Below are 19,429 nucleotides of genomic sequence, written 5' to 3'. Positions count from 1 at the left end.
TGGTGGCACCAGAATCACCTCAGGGCTCAGAATGGTGGCCAGAGCGGTGGCGGGATCATCTCATACCAAGAAAGGCCTTGAGGTGCTGGAGCGAGTGGAGAGAAGGGAACGGAGCTGGTGAGGGGCTGGAGCACAAGTGCGATGGGAGCGGCTGAGGGACCTGGGGGGTTCAGCTGGAGAACAGGAGCTGAGGGGAGACCTTCTGATCTCTGAACTGCCTGAAAGGAGCTTGGAGCCAGGGGGGTCGGGCTCTGCTCCCCAGGAACAAGCGCCAGGAGCAGAGGAAACGGCCTCAAGTTGCGCCAGGGGAGGTTGAGGTTGGATGTGGGAACAATTTCTTCCCCAAAGGGCTGTGGGGCATTGGAACAGGCTGCCCAGGGCAGTGCTGGAGTCACCATCCCTGGAGGGCTGGACAGACGGACATGAGGTTCTCAGGACAGGGGACAGTGCCGGGGGTGTTGTTATGGTTGAACTCTTGATCTTGAGGGGCTTTTCCGACCAAAATGATTCTGTGATTCTGTTCCATGAACCGCTCAGGTTCCTGAAAGAGAACAGCGTGGTTAAATGTCACCAGCGGTGCACACACTGTGCAGGAGGTGAATAATCCTGACAGATGTCAGGTTTCTTCTGCAAGTGCTTAATCTTTGCCATATTGAGAATAAACGGCGTGAAAACAAGAGGATGCAAGCCCTGAACAGGAGTTTTGTTCGAGCGCGTTCGTGTCTTGCTTTAGAATTACCGGGGGTGGCAGAAATCCCTGTGGGTTTGGCCTGGGGAATTAACGATGCTCCGCGTTAGCGTGCTGCTCGATTAGAAATATTAATTAGGCCCCTGGTGCTGGTGGGGATGGAACCGTGTTCCACCTTCTTCCCTCAGAGGCGGCCCTGCTGCTTGTTCAGGTTATCTGCACGCCGAGGGGGCAAATCCCGACGTTTTTTCCCCACCAAACCTTTTCCAGCCCCACCGCCATTAAAACCCACCCTGGGAGCCACGCAGCTTGGGGAATTAGTGCTGATTCCTCCCCCAGAGCTGCGTTTTCAGGCTGTTTCCTGAACTTTCTTTGCGTCCCCTTTCCTCCTACCCCTCTGCTTCCAAACAATAGCTCGGCAGCAGCCTCTCCACCCAGCTCCGAATTCCTGCGCGGCCCCGCGGTTGCCTTTGTTTCCCGTGGCCGTTCGCCAGGGAACAGGGAGCGAAGGGCAGCAGTCGAGCCCTGCGGTTGCGGGGAGGTTTCATGCAACCGTAAATTTGAGGCATTTTGCTTTGATGTTGTTAAAAAGCGACTTTTCCGGGACGCTGCTGAGACAGATCTTGGCTCTGACCTCAAGGAGGGCCAAGCTGGTTGGTTTTTAATACTGTGTGTTCTCCCAAGGTGGATACCGTGCTCTCTGGCCACCCAAGCTTTAACCTTTGTGGAAATATTTTAGCTCTTCAAAATACATCTAAATAGGAAAAGACTTGAAATAAGCAGCACTTCTCCATTACCCCCTCATGTGTTTTATCTTCTTTTATTTGCTGAGGTTTGGTTTTTTCCATCAGCAACAGCAGAGTTCCCATTTTCCTCACCTTGCGTGGCTTATCTCCCGTCTCCCAAGGGCTTTTTGCCCTTGGCTTCGCCACCTTCTCGACCCATCTCACCATCGGAACAAGCTTCAGGTGTATCCACGGGGTGACAAACTCTTCCTTTTCACTCAGGACTAACAAATTCTTGGCAGCAGGGAGCAGCCGCTCCGGTGAGAGGCAGCGAAACGGCCGTAGCGCCCGGAGCCCCGCGGGCTCTCGCCAACCCGGCTGCACTTCACGCGGCCGCCAGCGCTCAGCGTCGCTCGTCAGCAAAGCACAGGGTTTCTGTTCGTACAGCAGCCGAACCCCAGTAAATTATTTTCTCATCGCGTGGGGTAGTTGCGTTTAATCATCTACAACCATAAATATTGGCGAGAGCAACATCCGCGCGCTTGGCTTTCGGAAAGACCTCGTGTGTCGGTAGCTGCGTGGGGGGGAATTTTTAGGCTTGTTATCCCCAGATAACCGATCGCGGGGATAATTAACATAATTGGCATTTTTCCTGGAAACAACTGCTTTATTTTGTGTGTTTCTTTCCCGACAGCTTTTCTGCAGGAGCTGGTAGAGCGCGATAACTGCAAGTTCGAGGAGTGGTGCAACGAAATGGCCGAGATGCGCAAGCAGAGCGTGGCCAGGGGCAAAATCAAGCACGAGGAGGTGAAGGAGCTCTACAAAAGGTTACCCGCCGAAGCTGGTCTGTAAGATATTGTGGTAGTATTTTGTCGTAGACCCTTGTTAAGATTAATGATGTTTTTGTAACTAACCCCCGCGGCCTGAACGCTTCGCCGGGAGGCATTAACTGTCGTCTCAAAGCGGAGAGCGATGGCTGTTGTTCTGTGCATGCTTAGGATTTGCTTTCCCTCTCTTGTTTTTCTGCCTTAACCTATTTTTCTCCTTTTCTTGCTCATTCTCATGGCCTCTGGCGTCGCTAATTCCCTCTTGCTGCTCCCCCACCAATCTCCCGTGTGCTTCCACGCGTTGTGACTCTTTTCTTCTGCCCGCTGAGCAGCTCCTCTCATTAGCAGCTGGCAGCAGAATAACAACCCGGGCTCAAATTGCCAACTTAGGGCAAGTTTGGGAGCTGTTGATCCGAATTAACGGGCAGGTGATGGGTGCGCGAGTGCCTGACCTCCAGCAGAAAATGGTTTGATTCATCCCTGCCCGTGCTGCGTAGCCGCTGTCTGAGCTTCGTAGTCCATCCGATGAGCGACTGGGGTTAATCACAGAACTGTTTCAGTTGGAAGAGACCCTCAGGACCTAAGATTAACCTCAGGTTAATCACAGAACCATAGAATCATTTTAGTTGGAAGGACCCTCAAGTCCAATCCTTTCCTGCTACTCCTTGTGTCTTGTCCCCTTGGCACAAGGATTTTTATTCCCTCCCGTGTTTTTTCCCTCTCCCATCTCCCTCCAAGCGTAGGAGCGCTTGCTCTGACCATCCAGCGCGGGGAGTTTCCTCTCCTCAAAAATCCAGGAAGTTTGTGATTAAAGACTTTAAAATGTGTTTAATTATGTTAGACGATTTGACTTTTAGCTTTTAAATTTGCTGCTCAGAACCAGCAGCTCCTCAGCTCCCGTAACCGGCGGCTGCTGCCCTTTACAAACACCGCTTTGCGCTTAATTCGCGACCAGGGGAGCGTCGCAGCTCATCTTGAGTCCCCGCGAGCGGCGTGGAAATGTCACCGTTAAATCAAAGTTGCGGTGGAGGGATGAATCTGAGTCACCGTGAAAAAGGAGCAGCGAGCACAACTCCAGTGCATTTTCTTTCCTTAGCAAAACCAGAATGATTTGCTCCTGGCGTTTCTAACACAACGGAGGGGTAAATCTCAACAAGATGGTTTGTAGGAGTGTGAGTGAAGCTGCTCCGCCCCAATTTGAAGGCGGCAGAGCCTGAAGCGCCGCCCTGAGGGCGCGCGGTGCCGCCCCAAAACTTATCCCCAAACCGCTCGGGGTCCCGTCCCGCGGGAGCTGCGATCTGGAGCTGTGCAGACGTGTTTTGTGCCAGCCTGCCGGAGCCTGCCCCAGAAAAACAACGTGCTTTCCGGGGGAGGCACTTCTATCCCAGCCTAGCAAACCATTTCTGACAGCCTCGCAATTCTCTGGAGGTCATGGCTGCGTCTCTCTGGCATTGCGTAAGACGAAAATACTCATTTCTGCTGCGGAGGAGCGAGGGTTTGAAGCTCAGCTTTGCAAAGCACAAGCTGCAAGACCAATTTTGCGGTGGCTTCTCTTGATTCTCTTGAACGAAACATGATTTGTGCTCATTTGATAAATGTAACTAATGGTTACGTTTCCCAGAGCTGCCCTCCCATCAGCAGAATGGGGTTAATTTCCTCTTGATTTCCCAGGGTTTGCACGTCAGTAGTGGGGCTGGGTATTGAGATACGGGCGTTTCACCCAAAACTGTTTCACTGCTCACAGCGACACTGACCCGCTCCTGAACCTCTGCTCTGTGCCAGGTGCTTCTCCTTCAGCAAACACGGGCGAGCCTGCTGCTCCGTTTCAATCAAAACCATCCTCATGCTAAAAAATCACAGCAAGTTTCCCTTTTCACTCGAAATCTTAAAACACGCGAGCGTTTCTCGCCCAGAGTTGTAAGCGCAGCCCAGAATAACACGGACATTTTGGGCACTGAAGGGGTGGGGTGAACACTGACCTCGTCTATTACTGTTGCTTTTTACTGGTCAGTTTACCCCAATGAGCTCGCTCTGTTGTGAAAAGAGCCTTTAATCATCATAATAATTTAAATATGACATTTGTCCCTCAATGGACGATAGGAAAACCCTCAGCTGCTCTCCGATAAATCCCTAAAGGTTTGGCAATCTGAACACACTCCCGCTCGGAGCGGCTGCTGTTTCATATCAAGTTTTTGGGTTCGAAATGCCTGCGTCTTAATTTCCCGTAGCTCCGCGACCAGGAGAACTGGGCGTTTAAACTGCGATGTTTGAAAACTTAATCACCAGCCTGTTAATTTTTGCGAGTACCGTTGGATAGCGCGGTAATGACAAAACGCCGCCTGCTGCTGACGCGCACGGGCTTGTTTCTCTTTGTGCTCTTTTCTCTGTCCCCCCACCCAGGTTCTCCGTACGATTTCATCTCCCTGGAGTGGCTGCAGAAGTGGCTGGATGAGTCGACTCCCCCCAAACCCATCGACAACTCGGCCTGCCTGTGCTCCCACGGCAAGCTGCACCCCGACAAGATCCCCATCATGAAGAGGATATCGGAATATGTGGCCGATTTCTTCTACAGGAGATACGGCGGAGGGCCCCGGCTCAACGGTGAGGAGTTGGACTGGAAAACACCATCCCCGAGTCACTTTTTAACGTGTTTTCAGCCCCATTTTGAACCATCGTTTATCAGCAAAACTTGATTTTTGTGCTGCGCTATTTCCGGGTGATTGGGTTTTTAATATCGCTTAATTGCGTTAGTATTCAAACACAGTTCTGGCGATCACAGGGGCTGTTTCGGCCCCAGTTCTGCTCTGTTGGGGAACGGCTGCGGGGAGGAGTTTCTGAGATAGCAACAGTGCACTTAGGTTGGAAAATACTTTATATATATATATGTATGTATTTGGAAGGTTTTATGAAGGTCGAATCTGGGAAACTTCAGGTTGAATCTGGAGCATTAAATTATCATTCTAGAATATAAAAGGGTGGTTCTAGAAAACCAAAGGGTTGATCTAGACAATGAAATGGATATTCTAGACAATCGAGTGAATATTCTAGACAATCAAATGGGTGTTCTAGAAAAATCTAGGAGGTTTGTTGTAGGAAATAACGGAACGTGCACGTGCAACACCCCAGAAAGTGGGATCTGGAGCATTGAGGGGTTATTCTAGAAAATTAAAGGGTTGCTGTAGTTAATTAAAGGGTTATTCTAGAAAATCTAGTGGGTTTGTTCTAGGAAATAACAAAAGCCCGGAAAGTGGAATCTGGAGCATTAAAGGGTGGTTGTAGAAACTTAAAGGGTTATTGTAGAAACTTAAAGGATTGTTCTAGAAAATCTAGAAGGTTTGTTCTAGTGACTGACAGAACTTGCACGTGCAACACCCCGGGAGGTGGAATCTGGAGCATTAAAGGGTTATTCTGGGAAATTAAAGGGTTATTCTAGATAATCTAGGTGGTGTGTTCTGGGAAATAATAGAACTTGCACGTGCAACACCCCAGGAGGTAAAATCTGGAGCGTTAAGGGATTATTCTGGGAAATTAAGAGATTATTCTAGGAAACCAAAGGGTCGTCGTAGAAAATCGCCAAGGTTTGTTCTGGGCAATCACAGAACTCGCACGTGCGGCCCCATAGATTCCTGCAAACGCTTTTTGGTGCCTGCAGCAGCTGCGGCTCCACAAGAAAATGACCTGTTATCCTTCACCTCTGACTTGGCCCGAGCTGCTCGGTGGCGGGAGCGCGTACCTGCCGCCTTACGTGCTTGTTTTGCAGGCGTCTCTCGCACGTTTTGATTTTTGGGGTCAGCCCAGCCCCTCTGCTCTTTAATCGAGCCCCCAGGCTTAAGTTTCTTTTCTATAGAAGCTCAAGAACTCCCACCGAGACCAAATGAGCTCAGCTCCCGCTAGGGGCTGGCGGGGAAGAAACGCAGGCGGCAGAAAGGGCCGTGACGCAGGCGGCTTTTGTTTAAAAAGAAATAGGAAAACAGGGCGACGTTTCTTAGTCGACTGGAAGATCGCCTGCGGGCTTTTCTGTTGAGTGGGGCTGGGAGGGAGGGATGGATGGATAGATGGATGGGTGGATGGATGGATGCACTGCGTCCTCCATTCTTGCTCCCAGATTAAAATACCTGCCCAGCCGTACAATTTCTACTCGTGCAGTGGAGCTTTGCAGAATGGTTTTTTCCTGGGTTTCACAGAATCCCAGAGTGTCAGGGGTTGAAGGGACCTGTAAAGCTCATCCAGTGCAATCCCCCCGGAGCAGGAACACCCAGCTGAGGTTCCACAGGAAGGGGTCCAGGCGGGTTTGAATGTCTGCAGAGAAGGAGACTCCACAACCTCCCTGGGCAGCCTGGGCCAGGCTCTGCCACCCTCACCAGAACGAAATTTCTTCTCCAATTTAAGTGGAACCTCCTGTGTTCCAGTTTGCACCCATTGCCCCTTGTCCTGTCGCTGGTTGTCACCCAGAAGAGCCTGGCTCCATCCTCCTGACACTGCCCCTTTCCATATTGATCCCCATGAATGAATCCCCCCTCAGTCTCCTCTTCTCCAGCTCCAGAGCCCCAGCTCCCTCAGCCTTTCCTCACACGGGAGATGCTCCACTCCCTCCAGCATCTTGGTGGCTGCGCTGGACTCTCTGCAGCAGTTCCCTGTCCTTCTGGAGCTGAGGGGCCACAACTGGACACAAGATTCCAGGTGTGGTCTCCCCAGGGCAGAGCAGAGGGGCAGGAGAACCTCTCTGACCTACTGACCACCCCCTTCTAACCCACCCCAGGTACCATTGGCTTCCTGGCCAGCAGCTTGCAAAGGTGTTTTTTTCTTGCATATGCTTAAACCATCCTGCCTTTTGTGTGTTGGCATGACCCGACTCACTGCTATAATTGCAAACTGTTGATAGCAGCGTGAAGAGCTACAGATTGCGCCTCAGCCGTAGCTTTTTACGCTGATTTAAGCTTCCGATGCAGCCTGATGTGTTGGTAGCCCCAGGGATCTCCTCGTTGACGTGTGGAATCTCTGGTTGTGAGGCAGGATGGTCGGTACATACGTTTGAACCACCGAGCAGCTCAGCCATCTGTACAATAAATAACGCAATCAATTGTGTTTCTCTTTTTCTCCCTCCACTCCAGTCAAAGCACTTTGCAAGGACTGCGTGGTCGAAAGGTGTCGAATCCTGCGGCTCAAAAATCAGTTAAACGAAGATTACAAAACCGTCACGAACTTGCTGAAGATCACGGTCAAGGGGTACGTGAGTCCTGGCACTGTCAGAGGTTTTTTAGAGGTGGTTAAACAACCTTTTCCTAAAGATTTTCATGTTAGGGCTTGGAGCTGCGATTCATGGCACTGACGCTGTTGTGTCCCCGCAGGACCGACGGGTTCTGGGTGGGGAAGGCGTCCCTGCGGAGCTGGCGGCAGTTGGCCCTGGAGCAATTAAACGAGCCAGACGAGGACGTGGAGCACAGCAACGGCAAAATGAACGGAAACGCACAAAATAAAGGTAATCCTGCTGTAGAGACCCGCGCTCCAACCGGTGCCTCCTCACAAAAGGTGTTTTGCTGCCCTTGTATGAGTAGGAACGGAAGGATAATAAATTGGATAAAAAGCTCCTTCGTTTGAGGAGCTTTTTATTTTCGAAGCTTCGAAAGTGCTGTGTGATCTTCGTACCCAGAGATGAAGATGAAGGAATAAGTGGTTTTACAAAGCTGTGTAAAATTACCGCCACAGACACATGATCTTTTCATCCACTTTTATCTGAATGAGAGAGCGCAGGGGAGGAAGAAACAGGAAAATTACCTTGGGGAAGGGATGAAGATGTTTATTGCGAAGGTTTGTGGGTGAAACAGCAAAGCTGGAAAGCGACACGGTTTAGAAAAAAACACTGGAATTGAACTCTTCCGTGCCCGTATTTGTGAGGGTTTTTATGTGGCTTCTGCTCTTTAAACCTTTAGGAAGTGGATGTTTAGTGGAACTTTTTGTTTTGGAACTGAGGGCAAGAAGCTTCTGGAGAGGATGAGTTAATGACCTTGATCTTGGGCTTGGAGGCTCCTGGTAATATCAGTAAACTGGTGCTGCCGGTGGAGAAAAGGGCTGCGTTTCCCTTCCTTCCTTGGTTTCACAACAGGCTGTGACTCCCAGAATTGCTCAGGAGCCTCCTTGCTCGTTAAGCAGCTCATTAGAGACTCTCACTAACACCTTATTGTGTTTGCGATGCTGCAGTTCAGTGGATGCTGCAGTTCAGTGGATGCTGCAGTTCAGTGGATGCTGCAGTTCAGTGGCCGGCGCTCCTGTCTGTGGTTCTTAATGATGATTTATCCGCGTTCTTAATGATGATTTATCCGTTAACGTGGGGTCTGTCGACCCCTGGCCGGCTCCCCCTTTGGTTTGTCCGGCAGCATCTGGTTCCGATCAGCGGCCTCACGGTGAAGAGCGACTGATGTTGTGCCAGGGAGGTTTCTGCTCCTCGCCGTGTGCTTAGGTTAAAATCCGCGATCTTTGGGAGCGCTGAACCCCTGGGGTGTTTGAGCCGTAACAAACACGTCCCTTGTCATCTCACAAAGGACCAGCTTGTGCTCCGTGCACTTCAGAGCCCTCCTACGTGGCCCGTGGGCTGGAATCCCGCCTGCCCACAGGCCAGGGTGTCGGGGAATAATCCGTTTGCTTCTAAAGTCTTTCCTTGGGTTAAGGGTTTTGTCACAGTTTGAAAGGCAACCGTGCTGCTTTCCCCCAAAGATTTTTCCTTTCCTTGGGAGAGGAACTCTCTGTAATCATCTATTTTATTTTTTTTAATTAGATGAATCAAACGAAGAGAAAAGAGAGGAGGAAGAGGAGTTAAATTTTAATGAAGACATCGTTTGCCCACATGGTGAGTCTGTGGGGGCTGGAGCTGAATGTATCTGTTGTTGCCCGCTGCTCAGACATTAACCCCGTAGCCTTTGCTCCGTCTGAGGCCAACGCGAGTGGTTGGTGAGGAAACGCGCTTGGTTCTCATTTTCCTCAAACTTGGAGGTTTATTTGCGGGCGCTGTCGCGTCGCGGTCCGAGTCGTGTGCGGCAGCGAGGGGTGCGAGCGCAGAGACGCGGATGCTGCGAGCATCGCTCCCTCCCGCTAACGAAGGAGGGAGAGCAGCACCGAGCCCCGCAGCCACGTGGGAGCTCTGAAAGCACCAGGAGAAAAAGAAATGGTGTAAATCAATCGAGATAGGAGCCGAGAATATCCATTTATTGGTTTACATGAGAACAGGAGCACTTACCCAACAACTGTAGAAACACGGGCTTATCTGCGAGACCGCTGAGGAGATCGATTTACCAACCTGCTGCGCTTTGGTGTCCGTTTACACAAGGTTTTAACCTGCTGGTAGTTGTTTTGTGAAGTGATGCTTCATTAACTCCATCCTTGGCTACACCGTTGTTTAAATCTCATCTCTTTTAGCTTATATTTCGCTCCCAGACACAAATCTGTTCCAGCACCTCCTGTTTGGAGTGAGCGATTCCCCTGCCAGGGATGCTCCATCTTGTTCATAGCAAGAAGAAAACAAGCCATAAATTAGCAACACACCTCCCATCATCAAGGCTAATCAAGTAATGAGTAATGGCTTGATAAAGCGTCATTTGAAAGCAGAGTGTTTAAGCACTTTGTCACAGCATTTGCTGCTTTGCAGAGCCTTTAATGTCGTGTTTCCCGTTGCCGCGAGGCTGCTGCTGTTAAATAAAAGCATGCGGCGTGGTGATAGAACATTTAATGTAGCCAGACACGCTAAAAAGAGGCCTATAGGCCTTTGAAAAATATTATGCTGCTGAATTGCTGCTTGATCTGTGACTTTGGGTCATATTGAAAGAAATAATATTAAATATAGGGGCTGCAGGCAGGTCAGATTTCGTCGTTCGGAGCTAATCTCCCGATTACTCCTGAAAAACAACCTTTCCACCTTTAAAGTTCCCTCTGGAGTGTATCAGCAAATCTGTCGTCTCCGTCCTAGCGCTTTATTTGAGCCGCAGAGGAGGTTCCTGCCATCGGGAGGCTCCGGAAGAGCCAGCGCTGTGTCCGTGTGCCCTCCAGAAATGCCCTCCGGCCCTCCCCTTGGCCTCTTCGCTGCCATTTCCTGCTCTCCACTCACTACCGAACCCCAGGGAATGATTTTCCCCGGATACCACGTTCACATTTCTTTGGTGTCCGTGCCCAAAACGTGTCCCTGGACGGTGGGAGCCGGGTCAGCATCATCTTCCAGATGGCAAAGTGCATCTTCCCCGCACGCCCAGTTTTCCACCCTTTTTCGCTAGACAACATTTTAATCCCTTTTCATTAATTGCGTAGTGTCAAGGCGCCTATTTCTACAAGCTCATTATATTTTCCCATCCTTTTTGGCTCTGGAAACGGGCCCGGCCCTGCCTGCTCGCATGGCAGAGCTCACGCGTGATGGAGAACAAGCGGCCGTGCGGCAGCGGCCCGGCCTGATCCATGTTTACCAGAGGAAGAGCAGGAGGGGAGCGTCGCTATTTTTTCCCCTTGGCAGAAATCCAGGCTCGGCTGGAACGAGGAAACCTGACGGGTCCGCAACGCTCAGGAACCACTCGGAACATCCAAGCGCTACCGGCGGGTGGGGAGGAAGGAGCTCTTTCTCCCTATAGCTCTTAGAGAAATACAGATAACTAAATATTGTGCCTTGGGGACACCGCTCAGCACCGTGACTTTGCAGTTGCTGTTTTGTTTCCCGCCCGCTGGTGGAATCCGCGGCTCATCCGAATCTGCTTCACATCTCGGTGTCGCAATGGCTTTTCCTCTTTATTTCTCGCGGCTGTTTTCTGCTGTCCCGCGGGGACACACGGTTGCGTTTTCCCCTTGGCGATCGCCAACCCCTCTTGCATCCCCCGGCTCTCAGTTTCTCCGCTCTCCCCAAACCTCGTTTTCCCTTGTGTGTGTCATCATATGGACACGTGCTGTCCGAATGCGCAAACGTGACCTTTCTGCTACGCCTGTCACTAGAATGACGAACACCTCATGCTAAACTGTTCTTTAGGGTTTATTTTATTCGAGGATCTGGATAAATAATCCAGCTGGCAAGTCTGGGGGAGAGCTGGTAAAACTTGGGTCAGATCTTCACACCCCGCTTATTCCCTAGGGCAGATTTAGGGGGCAAAATCTGTCCGTTCTCAATTTGGAGGTGCTTGGATAGGGCACGCGAAGCCGTCGGAGGTTATACAGCGGGAATTTGTTATACAGTGGGAATTTGTTTGTCCAAGGTGGGGAAAGCACCTGGCTCCTGTTCCATGGGGCACAGGGTTACTCTGCAGCTTGGTAGATGGAGTCGCCATAAAACCATCACTACCCAAGATCAGCAAACAGCAGCCCCGTGCCCTCTTTGGCTTGTCCTTGCTTTTCCGAGCTTCTCTCCACCACCGCTTATGTTTGATCAGCTGCTTGGGTTCGCGAGCTCTGAAGGACATTTCTATGTATTAAAGTCATTCTTGTTTTTTCCCCATTTAAACACGGAAACGATAAAGAAGTTGAAGGTGACTTTGTGTATTAGTTGTGGCGTTTTTTTGCTGACGCGGTGCTGGCTGATAAGTGCATGAATATCTTCCCCTCCGTTCATACCCTGTAATCTCTTCAATCTAATTCGGGCTGCGAAACGGCGCTGAGCGCGTCACGAGCAAAGCCCTTCTCCCTGCAGGTGACCTGTGCATATCCGAAAACGAGCGGCGGGTGGTTTCCAGGGAAGCCTGGGCGAAACTCAAGCAATATTTTCCAAAGGCCCCTGAATTCCCAAACAACAAAGAGTGCTGTTCGCAGTGCAAGGTATTTAAATGGCAAATAACGTTACCCCTTTGTAAATACGCCGACGTGTTTCTGGGTTTAACGCCGCCCGGCACAGCAGATATTGTCACCTTTGAATAGGAGCTGAAGCTGTGCTGTAATTAACTGTTCCATGCAGATTTTGGAGCGCGAAGGGGAGGAGAATGAAGCTCTGCATAAGATGATGGCCAGCGAGCAGAAGACTTCTCTCCAGAACCTGTTTCACGACAAATGTAGACCCTGCCTGGGCAGCTGGCCACAGGTATGGAAGGAGGGAGACGAGGGGAACGGAACAGAGCTTGGGGGACATTTTTATCACCTTTGTCCCTCTCCTAAGATACTTTATTTCACCCACAAGAGAGACACTTGCCTGATAACCATTCACTCGGTGCCAGCGAGCCCGGGGAAGCCTGTGCCAGCGGCGCAGCCCCGTGTGTTGTGCCGAGGTGTGATTTCCCCCAGTTAGTGGTGCTGGCACTGGGCCCTGCTCGAGACACACGAGAGCAGCTCCTGTGCCAGCAGAGCTGTTGCTGGCCCATGGTCAGTGAGATAAGCGCTGGCAATGCTGCGGCTGCCCCTAGAAGGACCAAAATGCTGCAGCTGTGACAGTGGAGGTGCCTTTCCACCGTCTGCCCTGCCATGCAGGCCAGGCTATTACTGCTTTGGCATTGTCTTACATCCCCTGAGCTCAGGGGGAGCTCCCCAAAATGCTGAACCCTGCAAGTAGGAGTGATGGACGTGCAAGACGAGAGGAAATGGCCTCGAGTTGCGCCAGGGGAGGTTGAGGTTGGATCTGGGGAACAATTTCTTCCCCAAAGGGCTGTGGGGCATTGGAACAGGCTGCCCAGGGCAGTGCTGGAGTCACCATCCCTGGAGGGCTGGACAGACGGACATGAAGTTCTCAGGACATGGGGCAGTGCCAGGGCTGGGTTATGGTTGGACTCTTGATCTTGAGGGGCTTTTCCAACCAAAATGATTCTGTGATTCTAAGACCTCTCATACCAGCTTCTCCCCAGTACGAGCCTCCAGTTCTCCAGGACTTTCCTGGGGCTTTGAGGCAGCTCCAAATAAATGGCACAAGCATTGGCTCCATGCCTGGGCTCCCAGCAGCGCTGATCAACCATCGAGTCGCAGATCCTGCCAAGCCGCCCTGGCAGGTGTCGGCCTCGGTCGCTCCGGCCATGGAGAAACCCTGAGATCTGCACCTCAGAGCCAGGGAGCCCCAAAAGGGTTGAAAAAGGGAAACTGTGCCGAGCTGCCAGACCCTGCTGGAGATGTTTAAGGGGAGTATCTGCTATTAAGGGAATATCTGGTTAAATTTGCTTCTGTAGGTGATGGAAAACTTGAGCCCGTCACCATGGGTCAGCTCGAAATATGAGGGTGTCTCCGGGCAGCGAGGCTGCGTAGAATCCCAGCACCATTCTGCTTGGAAAAGACCTTTAAAATCATCCTCCACTCTCTTTGAATTTCCAAAGGGAGCGTGATAAGCAAGAGCTGAAGATCTTTCCCTCAAGCTTTTTGAGTTTTCCTCATCCAAACCAGTTGAGGTTCAGGGAGGAAAATAAGCAGAGCGGTTTAATCCAAAGGAGATTTAAAAAATATATATACATACATTCCTTTTCCTGCAGAAAGATGGAGTGAGCCCTTAAATCTGCACTAGGGAAGGCAGTGAGGGTAGGTGATATATTTCGTCACCCAGCTCTCAGGATCTCAGTGGTTTCTTGTTCAGGAGCAAACTATTTAATGGCAAATCACTCAGGGCCAGGAAACGACAGTTTATCCTAAAACTGCAGCCTCGTGAGGGTGCACAGCTGTGGGTTTGAATCTGTTTTGCTGCCAAAAGGGGAAACTTTGTGATTTTGAAGCAAATGAGGCAGGTTGGGGGGTGTCACCCCACACCGTGGGGGTGCAGAGACCCCGTGAGGGAAAACCCCACGCTGAGGAGTCTCAGCTGCTCCAGGGAAATAACCATTTCCTGCAGTGAATTAAAGGTAATTGGATCTAAAACTAAATTAACTTTGTAATAAACATGAGATTAGTAATACGAGTGCTTAGTACTTGATCCCAAATTCTTTCCTTTGGCTTTCCCAGCGCGCTTGGATGGAGTCGTCATGGCACAAACGCTGAGGTCTGGAACAGAATGAGCGCGGCAGAAAAAGCTCAACAGTCATCGCTTCTCTATTGTCGGACTAATTAAAAAAGCTCCTTGTGTTTTTCTCCTCTTTTCACCTCCAGGAGACGGATGAGCTGTACATCGTTTCGCAGTTCTTTGTAGAAGAATGGAGGAAATTCGTCAGGTAACTTGGGGCTTTTCAGCACGTTTTACTCCTTTTGGGGGGGGCTGCAGGTAATGGGTTTGAATCCCGGTGCGTTGTGTCGTTCGCCTCGGTGAAAACGGGGAAGCTGATTGCTGCAGGACTCGGAGCAGTTGTAATACATCCTAAGAAACCGAATTTCCTTGTTTACCATGGCTTAACCAGATGGTCGGATTAGATAGTAACCGGATTAGTTTTTTCATCTGTCTGGAGCCGTATCCCAGGCAAAGGTCACCGCTCAATCCTGTTTCCACGGGCTGCTGGGGGCAGGAGATGGAAATCTCTGCTAGATAGGAAAGTCATTTTGCAACGCACAGGAACGCAGATCTGATTTCCTCGTCCGTAGTAGTTTAATATTCCCCCATTGGAATGCTTCCTGTAAATACCCACCTGTGATTCCTCCTCGCGCTTGTGGTGAGATAACCCCGTCGAGCTTTGCAAACCGCTCTCCTTTGCCCGTGCAGGAGGCCGACGCGATGCAGCCCCGTCTCCTCGGTGGGAAACAGCGCTCTGCTCTGCCCCCACGGAGGCCTCATGTTCACCTTCGCCTCCATGACGCAAGAGGATTCCAAACTGTGAGTTTCTCCTCTTCACGCAGCTCCGTCTCTCACGGGGAACGGCCCCGGGGGCTCTCGGAGCTGCAGCAACACGAGGCGCGAATCCTCGAACCAAATCAGTGCTTTCTCAATCCCGCCTTAGCGAGGCAAGGCCTAAATTGAGAGCTTACTTCAGCTTGGCTGCTTCCTAACAATAAACTACCCTGAATTTAACCAGGATGTAGAAACATCCGCCTTCCTTAAGCTTTGCTTTCCATCAGCCTCGCCCCCCGAGCGCTGGGCCGGAGTTCGTGCTCCGTGGTGTCGCTTCTGCGATGATGCAGAACTAAAAGTAGCAAATCTTCCCCTCCCTCCTCCGTCCTCCCTCCGGCGTGACTGGAGCAGAACAGCGTCACTAATAACGCGCTGCTGTTATCTTGGGTGTGCAGGCTCTCCCGCCCGCCTGGAGTTACGGGGGGATTTTTGCAGCTTTTCTTTCATGACCAGACTGGAAATAAAGAAAGGGGGAGGCTGTTGAGGAGCTGGAGGCTCAGTTTTGCCATGTCATAAAGCACGTTCTTGTTCCTTTGCACAGTATAGCTCTAATATGGCCCAGCGAGTGGGAGAGGATTCAAAAACTCTTCGTTGTGGATCACGTCATCAAAATCACCCGAACACAGGTGGCCGGGGGGGACCCCGAGGGCGCACGTTACGTCTCTGAGCCCCGTGAGTGAATCTTGTGCTGCTGTCTGGCCTTTATTCTTTAGCTAATTGGTGCCAACTCCCTGGGAAATCATTATATTTTGGATAAAGGGTCAGGTTTCAGGGCATCCCGAGCTTGGTGGGTGATGAGACACTGCGGGTGAATGGGGAGAGACGTTGGGCAGGTGTCTCCGAGGAACCGAAGCAATTAAATGTACTTTATTTCCTTTCTGCCTCCCCAGAGCTCTGTCCGGAGTGCAGAGAAGGGCTGTTATGCCAACAGCAGCGCGACTTGCGGGAGTACACCCAGGCAACCATCTACATCCATAAAGTGGTGGATAATAAAAAGGTACGGTCCTCGCTCTCCCCAGCTCCCTTTCGTTTAACAGAAACTGCACCGAGCACCCAGATAACGATGCGAACACAGTGACTGTCACAACCCGTCACATCCCCACAGGGCTGGGTGTCACCGGGGGTCCGTGGTGGCAGCTGTTGCTTCAGCAAATATAGCAAATTTGGGGAAAATTTCGGCTGTAGCCACTGTGAAAATTTGGTTTCCTCAAGGCTTCTTTATGCCAAACTGAACCCTTTGCGGATTCTTCACGGATCTTCCCAGCTTTGGTTATTTTTGGCGATGTTGTAACAGTTTTTCTCTTCCTAATCGTGTTAGCAGGCTCTACCTGTTCTCCTCCCCCTCTAAGATTTGTCATTTCCTTCTTGGCCGCTCGAGTGACATTTATTCCTCGATAGAAATAAGCTCTTAACCTCTGTGCCGATGAAATCGCAGTGAACTTTGAGATGCTTTCCAATATCCCCTCGAAGCTGTGAATTCTGCCTCTCAGGGGGTCAGTGCCAGGTCTAGAACTGGCTTCGCAGGTACCCAAAAGCCGCTTCAGCAAATCTTCCTCCTTAGGCCTGGTTTGATGCTTTAACAGGGAAACCAGGCCAAGCTCAGACGGGGCTGTTCCTTGCACTTGTGCAGCGTGAGGAGGTGGTTTTTTGTACCTCTCCTTGATTCCCACCTCGCCAGCAGCGCAGGGGACGGATGCGAAGCACCGGGCTGGCCGGGTTCCTGCGGCGCTGCGAGACGTGGAGCACGCAGAACTGTCCCGGCCTCACTCCCAGGCTGTTTCTTGGCTCTGGCGCAGAGGAGCCTTGGTTTTGTGTCTTTTTGTTGTTGTTTTTTCCCTTCTGCTGGACACGACCACGCTCAAACACGTGGGGCTGGCGCCGAACACAAGCGGCGATTCTTTGCCAAGCAGCTGGAGTGGGAGCGAGGGGGCGAGAGCTCGCCCGCGGTCCCTCATTAACGGGGCGGCCTCTGCGGGATACGAATCAGCAGTAACGCCCGGTGAGGATTTCAGTGCTCAAAAAACACTGAGTCTTTCCCCACCGTGTTCTGTTTGTAAATTTGGGGAGCGTTTCCCACCCCTCACCCTCATTCTGTGCCCCCCCGGTAGCTCCTTTTACCGTTGCCACAGCCTGATAAAATCGGCATGGAGCGGCACTGCTGGAATCCGGAGGGCTCTGGGGAGGCTGCGGTTGGCGCTGGATGTTTGGGGGCTTATAATTGCATCGTTAATTGGAAATACCTTGATGGAGAAGCGAATTCACAGGCAGCCGGGTGGAGAACGCGCCGGTCTCCTGGGCTCCTGCAAACCCCAGCCCAAGCGTAGATGTGAATTCGCTCCTCCTGCAGCGACTTATGAATAAAAAAGGATGTTCAGGTCTAAGTTGGTGTAAATTATTTAGATTTCATTTACTTACAACCTCCAGCCCCATAAATAACGGCACTGAGTGCCTCTGTCGCTGCGCTGCAGGGATGGATAAGTGTCTTAATTTACAGATAATATTCTTTTCTCCGCGTTAGGGCTTTCGTAACGCACTTAGATGAACCGGAGAAGCAGCTAATGGGAAAGAAATCAGCCCAGGCCCCAGGAGACTTTCCCTTTGCCTGGAGAAAGGGGCAGGTCCTGTGCCGCAGGAAGCACCTGCGGTTCAATCCCAAGTTCCATTCCCCCGAGGCGAACCCCCCGGCGGTTGGATGTGCAGCTGGGGAGGGTGGAGGTTTCTGCAGAGCGGAGTTATCCCTGCGGTTCCTCGGCGTGCGAGCCCTTTGCCGCCACGCGGCTTAGTCACGGAGAATGGTTTTTATGACTTCAGGTAATGAAGGACGCTGCTCCGGAGCTGAACGTGAGCAGCTCAGAAGCTGAAGAGGAAAGGGAGGAAAACAAGCCAGAGGGGGAGCAAGACCCAGATTTTAACCAGGTAGACATCAAAACCACAACCAGGCGCCTCGGTTTTTGCATCATCCGCTCGAGTCAGCGTCACACGCCAGCCCTCCTCCTCTGTTTAGCGCCGGCGCGCGAAAACACGCGTCTTAAATTGTCGTTTTAACGGTCGGGCCGCGCCAGCGCTTTGTGTTTTTAGAGAGATCCAATACTGACGGTGACTCGTCCGCGGGGCTGGCGACCGCCCGGCGCCTTTTTGAGCAGGAACCGCGGTTCCGAGGCGAATCCTTTGTTCCTTCGCTTTCCAAGGGGCTTTTCGACGCTTCGCGCCGTCCCTCGCGTCACCGACTCGCCCAAAACACCGCCCGGGCCACCGGGAGTTTGTATTTTCCCCCAATCCCAACCTTGGGCTCTTGATTTGTTTTATTTCTGCTTTTATTTCTAGACCAACGGCAGCGCAAAGCGCCAGAAGGTCTCGCACCAGAGCTACGTCACGTACCAAAAACAAGGCATCAGGCGGAGCACCCGGCACCGCAAAGTCCGAGGCGAGAAAGCGCTGCTGGTTTCTGCGAATCAGACGCTGAAAGACCTGAAAATCCAGGTAAGGTGGTTTTCTTTCCTCCAAAGAAACGAGTCGTTTTGAGTAAGAAAACACAAAACGAGGAGCACGGGGCTGGGGGGGATGAGGATAAAACCCCGCGCGGCGCTCGGGTCGGACGGGGGGTTTTTGTGTAGCTCAGCGGTTTCTTTTGCCCTCCGCACAAAGTCAGCGTGTCTCATTGTGTCGGCACAGATCATGCATGCATTTTCAGTTGCTCCCTTCGACCAGAACTTGTCCATCGACGGGAAGGTGCTGAGCGACGACACGGCCACGCTGGGCAGCCTGGGGGTCATCCCCGAGTCCGTCATCCTGCTCAAGGTAACGGGACAGCGCGGCCGCCCAAATGAAGCTCGTTAAATCGCAGAATCGAGTTGATTTTTGCGTCACCGGAGAGAAAACCGCGGTGCGGCGCAGCCGAAAACGCCGTGCCCGCCGTTAGCTTGCCTAATTTAACGAGTTGCTCCTCGAAGAAATCCTCCTTTTTAAAATAAATGGTATTTGTTAGCGGCTTTGCTGCTGAGCTGTGCGTACCCACCCAAAATATGGCTAAATTTGGGAGGTAGATTAATTCCCAGCTGGTTTTTGGGTGAGAAACCCGTTCCCCGAACCGCGACCAGCCTAACGAGGTTCCCCGCTCGTTAACCCTCTGCTTGGTTTTCCAGGCTGATGAACCCATTGCAGATTACGCGGCGATGGACGACGTGATGCAAGGTGAGGGGAGCCCAGGGCTGGGATCTGGGGAGAGTTTGGGGCCAGTCGCGTTGGATTTGGGTTGTAAAAGCAGAAAATGGAGACAAACTAGAGACAAACCAGAGATATTGGAGGTTTATTGTTGCTGTCAACGGGAATTCAGCCGCTCAGATGGAAAAACCCTTTTAGAAATGACTTAGAGCTTCCTAACGTCGCCTCTTTTCCTTTCCCTCCCCAGTTTGTATGCCTGAAGAAGGGTTTAAAGGTGAGTTTTGTCTTCTGTTTTCTCTCCCTGCTTTATTTAAGCCCGGCCTAACTCCGTCTCCACCCCGTAACCATCATT

General features: G+C 51.5%; 1 protein-coding gene across 4 annotated transcripts in view; it reads left to right on the top strand.

Moving 5' to 3' along the window:
- The window catches only part of USP48 (ubiquitin specific peptidase 48), a 32,115-nt gene that overhangs the window by 11,154 nt on the left and 1,532 nt on the right, over positions 1-19,429 (top strand). Inside the window, exons 11-26 of one of the 4 annotated variants that reach the window (XR_011735589.1) lie at positions 2,108-2,257; positions 4,641-4,841; positions 7,352-7,466; positions 7,589-7,719; positions 9,013-9,084; positions 11,890-12,014; positions 12,151-12,273; positions 14,247-14,308; positions 14,791-14,901; positions 15,458-15,588; positions 15,807-15,913; positions 17,728-17,832; positions 18,241-18,396; positions 18,608-18,714; positions 19,059-19,107; positions 19,325-19,351. Coding sequence is in view for 3 of the 4 variants with exons in the window: in XM_065855407.2 (XP_065711479.2) it covers positions 2,108-2,257; positions 4,641-4,841; positions 7,352-7,466; positions 7,589-7,719; positions 9,013-9,084; positions 11,890-12,014; positions 12,151-12,273; positions 14,247-14,308; positions 14,791-14,901; positions 15,458-15,588; positions 15,807-15,913; positions 17,728-17,832; positions 18,241-18,396; positions 18,589-18,714; positions 19,059-19,107; positions 19,325-19,351 (1,791 nt within the window). In the remaining variant the exon portion in view is untranslated. Of the gene's footprint in view, positions 1-2,107; positions 2,258-4,640; positions 4,842-7,351; positions 7,467-7,588; positions 7,720-9,012; positions 9,085-11,889; positions 12,015-12,150; positions 12,274-14,246; positions 14,309-14,790; positions 14,902-15,457; positions 15,589-15,806; positions 15,914-17,727; positions 17,833-18,240; positions 18,397-18,588; positions 18,715-19,058; positions 19,108-19,324; positions 19,352-19,429 lie in introns of those variants that run through there. The other 3 variants (XM_065855408.2, XM_065855407.2, XM_071798471.1) reach the window with 3 other exon arrangements.

This window comes from Patagioenas fasciata, chromosome 23 (assembly GCF_037038585.1).
Source record: "Patagioenas fasciata isolate bPatFas1 chromosome 23, bPatFas1.hap1, whole genome shotgun sequence".
NCBI classification, from domain to species: Eukaryota; Metazoa; Chordata; class Aves; order Columbiformes; family Columbidae; genus Patagioenas; species Patagioenas fasciata.
This window is presented reverse-complemented; position numbering and strand designations above follow the sequence as displayed.